The following is a 10097-nucleotide window of genomic DNA, read 5'->3' as shown; positions in this document are numbered from 1 at the left end:
TTTGAGTTTCATCTTTAAGTTGGGGAGAACTTTGAAGCTAGCTACAAACCCATCACTGTCAGAGGTAGCAAACCTTACTAAATTACAATGCATTGCTAATTACTGGCAATTACCCAATCACATCTGAATATATCCTACCTTTAAATAGAGAGAAGGAAATATCACCATAGTTGTGTAACAACTATTTAGTCACATTATATAATTCAGAAAAATAATTAAAGAAAACCCCCCCCCCACACACACACACACACACACACAAAATGTAAGAAATAAAGGTGAACAGAACACGGACTTAAATTCATTTTATTTAAATAAAAAGCCAAAAAAAAAAAAACACAGCTTATCATTTTTATTTATTTTTATCTGTAGCTTTAAATAAATTAAAAAAAAATCACAACTCAAACATAAGTCATTGTCAAGCAGTTCCAGACTCCAGCAGCACCTTTGGCAATGTTATGGTAGAGTATTAAGACTCTAGTATGAGTACTTAAAAAAAATAATTAATTAACATCAATATTTCAGGCCCTTGTGGCATTAAACAGGTTATAAAATTGCATATGTAATGTCATTTTATAGGGATCATTGGAAAGTAAACTAGAAAATTATAACAACTATGTTTACAGCAAACAATATGTACCTATAATTGCAACATATATACAGCTAAAATAGGGTTAACAGCTTTTCCATTTTGAAATTTTCATTGGTTAATCTAAAGAGTCACAATCACCCAGGTCTGACATATCTACCTGATACTCTGTTGTACCTTTGTTAGCTTTCCTGATTTATAGGCACACAGAGCGGCAGCGAGCTACATTCATTTTAATGGCGCGACCAGGCACACAGTGTTGCAGAGATGCGCTGTGTAAAATCCAGACCCGCTCAGTAGAGCAAGGAGTGGCGTTTTGGTAATAAGAGGTTTTAGATACAATTTCTCTGCAATTCCTTAAAGTAGAAATGTGCCGGTAAGCCAATGTTATATAATTCTGCACTATGTGCAGAATTATATAACGTGTAAGTTTACTGCCCCTTTAAGCTATCTTAAAATAAAGCTGCATTGAGTTATCTGATTTTTTACTGAATGACTTGAGATTAATAAATGTTTCTTTAAGTGAATGTAAAGTTTAATGAATAAGTGCCCGGTTTTTAAACATACTCTTAATCCGGCTGCCCCTTTTTAAGAGTATTTTTAAAAAAAACGGGCACTTATTCATTAAACTTTACATTCACTTTAAGGTCCTTAAGTTTATTTAAAGGGACCCCATACTTTATTTTATTTAGATCTGCAACCTGGAAAAATAAGCCTCCCCTGAATCATCAGGATTGTATACATTCTGCACACACCCATGTATAGACACAGGCCCTGGTGCCACTGCATTTGCTTGACCAATGGTAGTTACCCCCTGAATCATTACTATAAATAATATACAATTGCTCTTTAATTACTGAAATGTGCACAGAAATTACCCACCTGCCATATTTGTTTTCTGTGAGGCAGCTCTGTCTGTGTGAGCGTGCAGCTAAATGCAAGCTTAGCATGAATTTTTACCTTTGGATTAGCAGAAACACATAATACTATTTTAAATAAAAAAGCAGCATACATCGGGCACCCGAAACAAGCCACTGCAGGGCAACTTTGAAGGTATAAACACTTTATGTGTATATATCTATCTAAAGAGCAATTGTACATAATTTATAGCAAGTATTTGAGTGCTGAAATCTTTAATAATGTTGACTGTCCCTTTAACAATACGTATTAAAAGATGGCATACATGTACCTAAAGGGACATGAAATCCCAAATGTATATTTCTTGGTTCACACAGAGTACTATTTAAAGTGAATGTCAATTTTGATGCTAAAGTGCCCGGTTTTTAAAAATTTGATTAAAAACAGGGGCACTTTAATTCATCAACATTTAAATTTCACTCCTGTTGTGAAAAAAAAACAAAGAAACAACTTACCTTTTAAATGTGATAGCAGCTCCAGCTTCCTCCACCCGTCGCAAAGCCTCTTCCTGGGCCTAAAATGAGGAATCCAGCTTCCTCCAATCACGGCGTTAAATCAGACACTGATTCACCCCGGGGGGGGGGGGGGGGAAAGCCGTGATTGGAGGATGACCTATCCATCATTTCTGACGTCAGATATGGCTTGCAACGACCGGAGGAAGCTGGAGCTGCTGTCAAGATTAAAAGGTAAGTATTTTTTTCACAACACAAGTGAAATGTAAATTTTGATGAATTAAAGTCCCCCTGTTTTAATCAAATTTTTAAAAACCGGGCACTTTAGCATCAAAATTGGGAGATAGTTAAAAAGCCGATGACATGCGGCATATATGTGCAGCCACCAATCTGCAGCTTCTGAGCCTACCTAGATATACTTTTCAACAAAGGCTACAAAGAGAACAAATTAAACAGAAATAAATTGAAAAATTGTACGCTCCATCCGAATTATGAAAGAAAAAAATGTGGGTTTCATGTCCCAGTAAGCTCATACAACATCTAGTTCAAAGATGTCTGTTTTATTTTAAGCTAATTAATTTCTGCTTTCTTTGTGTAGTAAATCCATTAAAAGCAGCTGGGAGATATAATACTGTATATATTACAGGGATATAAAATTAGAATAAAAAAATATATATATGAAGTTTCCTAAATAAAATGGCTGGTAACTTTATTTTAGCTGCATGCACATTTTATCATCACTTAAAATGCATCATTTTAACATTTTAAGCAAGAAAAGCTTTTAATATTCTGCAGTAATTTATATACTTTTCTAACTTGCTAAACAACTGGTACTGATTAGATACGAGATGAGCATCACACACAACCACACAAAACTGCAACTAGTAAAACCAGAAAGGAATTGTGAACAAAATAGAGGATATACCAACTAATAATAATGACAACAGGCACATAAACCTACCTATAACATGAAGGCAATTGACAAACAGATTTTTCTAAACACTTCTAGATCTGTAACCTACTCTCAGAAAGTAAAGTAATACATTTCTCAGTTTAAGAGCCCCTTACTTCAGTCTGAATCTATCCCCTGTGTTTGCCATCAAGGAGGACATTGGGTCATTGTTTTATATACCCATCAATTACACTGTACTTTGCAAAACTATGTCCATACAAAACAAATATTTTAAAGTATTTAATCAATGCTAAATTTGTATTGGTTGGTAGCCCACAAACATACCCCCCCAAAAAGAACTTTCATGTTCAGCTCATCTGTTTTGCTGTGGCCAAGTAGGGACACAGAAATGAGTTGCTACATATATCAAGCAATGTTTATTCAGTGCATAGATGGGTCGGGCTTTTAAATATCCACTTGCGTAATGCTAGCGTCTTTGGGGGTAGTTGGGAAAAAAAAAATACAATTTTAAAGATTTAAATTACATATATAATTAATAGGCAATGCAGAGTATTATCACAATGCATAATTAAACAGTTTACGGGAAATCACATTTTTAATTGAATGTCTCTTAAAACCTGATTGGGATATTTGGTGAATGAAATAAGGGAGCCAAACTTTCATGAAATGTGCCAGTCATATAAGAGTCTAAAACAAGTGTAACAAAAAAAAAAAAAAAAGATCCTCAATAAATATAGCTTATTTAAACAGGACAGTAATACTGCTTGTAGCAACAGATTACAATTGGGTTTAGTGTGAATACAACAGTTAAAGGCAAGAGGTTTAAGCTGTAACATTAATAAGCACCATTTGTAGGCAGCATTATCCATTTACATAACATTTTTAACTTATTTAAATACTTCCTATAAATCATTAGGCACTGGATATCTATCAGTGGAAATACCAATTAAAGTTGTATTTCTGCTGATAGAAATTGCCTTCCACTTAGTGTTATTTTTTTTTAATAAAATGTTCATACAGTAATATATTCGAGTAAATTAGATTTTATCCCAGAATCCATGATCAAGCAAGGTTTTTGTGAAAATATGGGGCCTTTAATAAAAAGACATGTTCTAGTACTATACTCAACTTATCAAAAAGAAAACAACTTCATTAGGATTTAACATATACAGCTACATTTTAGGCCTCAAATTCCCATGATTTTTTTATTTTATTTATTCTTATAAATATTTTGTTTTTTGTAGTAACACAAACTGTTCAATTGCTGGATGTGACAAAGCACAAGTGCTAGACAATTACAATTGTCTCTTAAAAAAACAGTGGAAAGCTAATAAAATTAGTCTTGAAGGGATACTAAACCCTATCTTTTTCTTTCATGAGTCAGATAGCAATTTTAAGCAACTTTCTAATTTACTCCTATTTTCAAATAAAGAGATAGTAAAAGAACGAAGAAAAATTGATAAGCAAAACTTAGGAGCCGGCCCATTTTTGAATCAGCACCTGGGTGGCGCTTGCCGATTGGTGGTTAAATGTAACCACCAATCAAGCAAGTGCTATCCAGGGTGCTGAACCTAAAATGGGCCAGCACCTAAGCTTTAAATTCCTGCTTTTCAAATAAAGATAGCAAGAGAACGAGGAAAATTTAATAGGAGTTAATTAGAAAGTTGCTTAAAATTGTATGCTCTATTTGAATAGTGAAAGAAAAGAAAAAAAATAGGGTTTAGTATCCCTTTAATCTAACACACCACCTAGCTAAATTGATAAAATTGCTACCTGATATTTTCAAAATGAAACATTAACAATAGAAATATAAACAAATGATTCAAACTTAAAAACTTGTTCTGAAACTTTGTAACTTCTCCAGCACGGCATGTAATAACAAAAATATAAACAGCATTAAAAACATAAATGTGCATCAAACCGCTACACCCATAGGCACGCAGTAGAGGATATGGTCTGACTGCCATATTTCAACACTTATTTTTCTGTTCCACTTTGAAGTGACTGATGATATTCTGTTTGGAGTCTAATGCAGCTTTATTAAGGCTCATATCCTGCTGTGAAGCAGTTTTTAAAAATACTGCACCACGAATACTACAGAAGATGGATATTAGCAGCGATGGATTTGATAAACAATGTAAAAAAACAGTACTTTCATGTACAAGCGATGAGACAGATGTACTCAATGAAAATGAATAAATAACAATTAAATACAGGCTTTGTGGTGCATATTCTGGTTAGAAAAGTCTTCAATGTTGTCTCATTTTGTTGTTGTAAATACATTAAAATAGTAGTCCATATGGTTTGTTGGATGCAGCAACTAGAATCGTCACTGGGAGATGATCCGCTAAGGGATATTTATAGCTTGATGCTATAACCAATAAAGAGCAACTACTCCGCTTTTCTCCACTGAATAATTTAATGATTGCAGTTTCACATATAATGGAAACTGGAGTCCAAAATATTTTTCATGCAAAGAAAATTTTCAAGCAATGGTTAGGAGATTGGGAAATCGTCTCTCTAAAGGAACATCATATGTTCAGGCTTGATTTGCAGATGCAGGTTGAGTCATCTAATAAATGGTATAATGAATAGAAGGCATTATCATTGAGACTAATGAAGTTGTAAGATTCACTACCAGGTAGTAGCTAAAAAAATAAAATTAAAAAAGTACACGTATGATTTGTTAAAACTGCAATAAATCTAAGCCACTGTGTTTCTTGAACTTTCCATAATGTAGCAGTTTCTGATGTTGAAGGAACCTGCTACACTTCTTATTAAGGAATTGGCAGAATTATAATTTATTTAGATTTCTTTTGAAGCTACAAAAGAGTAACAAAGTTAGTGTAAATACTGCAAGCTAAAAAAACAAAACAAAAACCTCTTCGTGGCCAGAGCAAACTATAATTCACAGTATTTAGATCTCTGTGACAGAAACCTACTTAAAAATAATAGAACTCTTTAAAGCATGGAAAAGAAAATATATATCTTTGTGTTGTATAAAGTAAACCACTTAAAAAGTGGGTGCAATTTACTCTGTAAATACCCAGGTGCAAATTGCAAAGTGTATACATATCTCTCGCTCATGGAATGGGCCTAATATCACATTTTTAAGGTTTATAAAAGGGCATGTTTAAAACATTACATAGGTTTTGCCTCCCCATTATAAACATAACTTTTATGGATTATTTTTGAAAGACATAAATGCAATTAGAAGTGTTTTTGCAATAAACTACTATATGGAGAAAAAAAAAAATGATGTTTCCATGAAGTGATAATTTGTAACGATAAATTTAAATGATATAAAGTATAATTTAATGCTGAGCATTGTCTAACTCCCTGGTAAAGCCATGGTTTGAAACTCTTAATATGCAAAATCAGATGCACACGCATTTGTCAAGAAAAGCATTCCATCTAGTTAAGTGATTTGTAGCCTTTGCTGCTTGGGCACACGACTGATCCACTTTTTTAAAATCTATGCAACATCCCTTTAATGCAACATTAAGATAAAACCTATTATATTTTTAGATAAAAAGTTAGATTAAAGCGGTTTAAATTAATACTGAAATTAACAGGAAATTCATACTTGTACACTCTCAAGGATCAAAGTTTAATTTTAAATAATGTGTAAATAAAATTTAAGTATTCTAAAATATTTTTCATATTTCAAAATACTCTAACACGCAATAAACAGAAAAACACTTTTAAGGGATATTAAACACTTTGAAATTATAATATAAAATGATCAAACACACATCTAAATCTATGTGTGGAATTATTTATTTTGTCCCCCTTTCCTGTAATTCCAATTGGAAATTGCAAGCTTTTCTGTTAGAAATAGAAGTGCAGAACACTTATATTCCACACAGCCATTGGCTGCACACTCGAGTGACCTATTTATAACTGTCCCTAATTGGCCACAGCAGAGAAGGTAACCTAAGTTGCAACATGGCAGCTACCATTGTTTTAGACACTAAAACTGTATACTTATTTTTCTATTTAGCATTTGTTTAGCGTTTAATGTCCCTCCACTATAATGTCAACAGATAACAATACTATATAACAAACATACATATACACACACTTCATTTAATCTAAACCTTTTTGTGTAATTTAATTCTAAAATGTGTGGAATTTCCCATTCTCACAAGAGTTGGAAGTGCATACTCCACATTTTAAAAGCTTAACCCTGCTACGTTCTACACAGTTTTTGTTTGATCACTGTAGTAGCTCATTTATATCTGTACCTACTTGCCCTCAGCAGTGGATAAAATATTCTTAAATGTATGCCCTGAACTTCAGAACAATGGAAAATTTCCTAACTTTTTAAAAATAATTTAATTGCTTATATACTATGCATATATCAAGAAATTATTATATGTCCCTTTAACAGTGCCAGAATTTTTTTTACTCTGGAATGCTCCTTTAATATTTTACAATGCGCCTCTAAACTATTATGGTGTGTATGCTATGAGCAAATTGAAATATTTTCAATCTCAATTCTGTGTGACAGATGAGAGCAGTGACACCACAGAGTCTTTACACCCTGGTTTATGAATCACTGGTCTAGGTGGTAGTATTTAGTCTTTAACCAAAAACACTTCAGTGAAGCAGTCTGATTTGTTGAACTACAGATTCACTTAAGTTCTGTAATACCTTGTAATAGTATAGCAGGTGTAATTGAACAAATAAAGACCTGTGGTAAACTTTATGAATATATCTATACTTCAGATAGTGTGTGCAAGAAAAGTGGGTGGTCCTAATTATTAATACGTAAAGTACAATTATCTAAGCAAGAACTATAAAAGGTTTACTCATTTGCCTGTATTAAGCAGTTTGGCAGGCCTTGCTGAAAGGAGAAAGGTGAGGATCAGTTGGTGGTATAAGCTAAGCTCTAAATTTTCCTGCAACTTTAAAGCATTAACGAGTTGCTTTGCTTTGGCCAAGAAGAGAAATAATGCATTTAGACAGCTTGACCTAGGCCCAGGTAAAAGCATCTGAGGTAGTGGACACCAATTTATTGGACCATGTTGAAAGGGTGGTTGACTACACCTCTCCAAAATTAGTGTGCCCAGTCTCCTTAGCATGATCCCTTGCTGCAGATTGCCCAGTTAGCCCTTTCTGGCACACTATGCAACGCAGTGCAAAGCGGTTCACATCTGTAAACTGCCTCTTCCTCCTAGCATCTTCTGCAAGCTCCAAAGCTTGGACAAGGGCTGGATCATCTGAGGTGGAAAAAACGGTCATGGGAGGCATATCTGGATCTGGAAACTGCCTTTGCAAGGGATCATAGTGAATCCCATCATATATCAACATAACCCGTCTGGTATAACCTGCATCTTCTCCAAATCTGTCTATCCTCACTGTCTGGGTATCTACTACACAAATTTCACATTGGTAAAATTTAGACAGGATGGAAACTTCTATGGCTCCTCCCCATGTATCTTCACGTCTGATCCATGCACAGTATTCTTCGTTGCTTTTTCCTAACACAGCTTCGGAGTAACATGTTGGATCACTGGACACAATCTCTGCAATGAGATTACGCATTTCTGGAGCGCAGGCTGGATCATACACACCACCCTCCACCACATAGTAAATGCTGGTGAAGAGGCAGGAGTTGTCAGCAGGAACTACTCGTCGTGCAATAATTGGAGATGTTGATTCAGTTTGGCTGTTGATACACTGTTTTGAGGCAGGTGATGGTGCAGTGTTTTGTCTATTTTTATCTTCCTCCACAATGAGTGTGTCACCTAGAAAAAAATAAAATTATAAATGCTTATATATCTAGTTAAATGCATAAAATGTCACATTTGAAGTCATTTATTAAATATGTGCTTTTGGATCCTTCATGAGAATCTGAATGTGGATGTAGGACGGCCGCTCTTGCAGTTTGTCTCTTTTACGGAAAGAAACTTATTCTTGTGAAAGATCACCACATTAAGATCTGTGAAAATCCAGATCTTAGAGTGGTGATCTTGCAGAAAAGAAAAAAAAAATCCAGCTCTGAAAAGAGCCAAACGTCACGCCTAACAACACATTCAGACTCAGGAAAGATCCGAATGCACATATCTATAATTTACCAAATACATTTCACTATTTTACAAATTAAACTACAAAAGGACGTTAAACCATATTTTAATTCACAATTTACTTTGCCTGCTTTTCTTAGAAGTTAACTATGAATAACATACTACACAGCAATCCCTGTGGTCATTATAGGAGCTATTTTATTTGTCCCTACTTGGTTACAAAAAGGAAATATGAAACATACTCAGAATTATCTCTAAACAACAAAACACTACATAGTTTGCTAACAAAATGAAATGCTTAAAACATTGAGATATTTTGCAATGCAGTGCATAATTCTCCAACATATATGCTATGCATACATAAATCAATATCCCTTTAACGCTTACTTTGTGTCTGAGTGTAGTAAATATGTGTAACTTTATCAGAATAAATTAATTGTATAGCATAAATCGGTAGATCAGAAGAAGAAGAAAAAAAAATCTCCAAAACCTCAATTATTGAGTAGAAATGGACACAAAAATATACATTCTATTCATGTCCAACACGATTCGAATGTTTATGTTTATCATGTTTAAGTGACTGAGCTCGATGTTACCAACTGTAAACAAAATAAGTAACTAATCACAGCTGAGGATTCTACTCTCATTACCAATTTATAGCAAAGGCTGTTCTCGCAAGTCACACACATAACATAACATTTTCCTTTAAGGATTCTCACCAGATTTAATGGGAAGGTCTCTGAGGGTGGCCTCCCCATTGCTGAGGTCCAGGGTCTCCGGAGGAAACCCCACCATGACTCGCTGCATCGGCCCCGAGATGCCTGTCAGAGCAGCAATGCGCTCCTGTAATTCTCGGATACTGGAAACATCATTAAGGCCTTGCAGCAGATGAGTGCCCTCCCGGCTTTTACAACGGAGCCGCAACATGGTGTGACAGTACACACACAGCTACAGAACAACGGCCAGCAGCAACCTAATTCACTGGGACTTCCCTCCTCAGTCAATAATAGAAGGCCGAATGACTTCGCGGGATTTTATTTTAGATCTCGGAGTTGCCATCTTGGTACACCCAGAATATAGTAACAAGTTTAATAAAGCAGCTTGAATATTTTTTTTTTTTCTAGAATCCTGATTAGGTTTTATCAGTATTTTATATGCTAAGAATGCTAGAAATTGCAATGCAGTTTTAAAGCAAG

The 10097-nt window shown here is 34.5% G+C and overlaps 1 protein-coding gene across 1 annotated transcript; it reads right to left on the bottom strand.

Moving 5' to 3' along the window:
• Positions 1–286: 286 nt before the first annotated feature.
• On the bottom strand, positions 287–9888 carry YOD1 (YOD1 deubiquitinase). Its single transcript, XM_053706584.1, has 2 exons — positions 9621–9888; positions 287–8622 (listed from the first exon to the last, which is right to left on the bottom strand). Exons 1-2 carry the CDS (start codon positions 9826–9828, stop codon positions 7916–7918), a joined length of 915 nt encoding a protein of 304 aa, XP_053562559.1. The 5' UTR covers positions 9829–9888; the 3' UTR covers positions 287–7915.
• Between the last annotated feature and the right edge of the window lie 209 nt (positions 9889–10097).

The sequence above is a fragment of the Bombina bombina genome, chromosome 3, assembly GCF_027579735.1.
Source record: "Bombina bombina isolate aBomBom1 chromosome 3, aBomBom1.pri, whole genome shotgun sequence".
Lineage (NCBI taxonomy): Eukaryota > Metazoa > Chordata > Amphibia > Anura > Bombinatoridae > Bombina > Bombina bombina.
The sequence above is the reverse complement of the archived record's forward strand: the minus strand, read 5'-3'. Positions and strand labels throughout refer to the sequence as shown.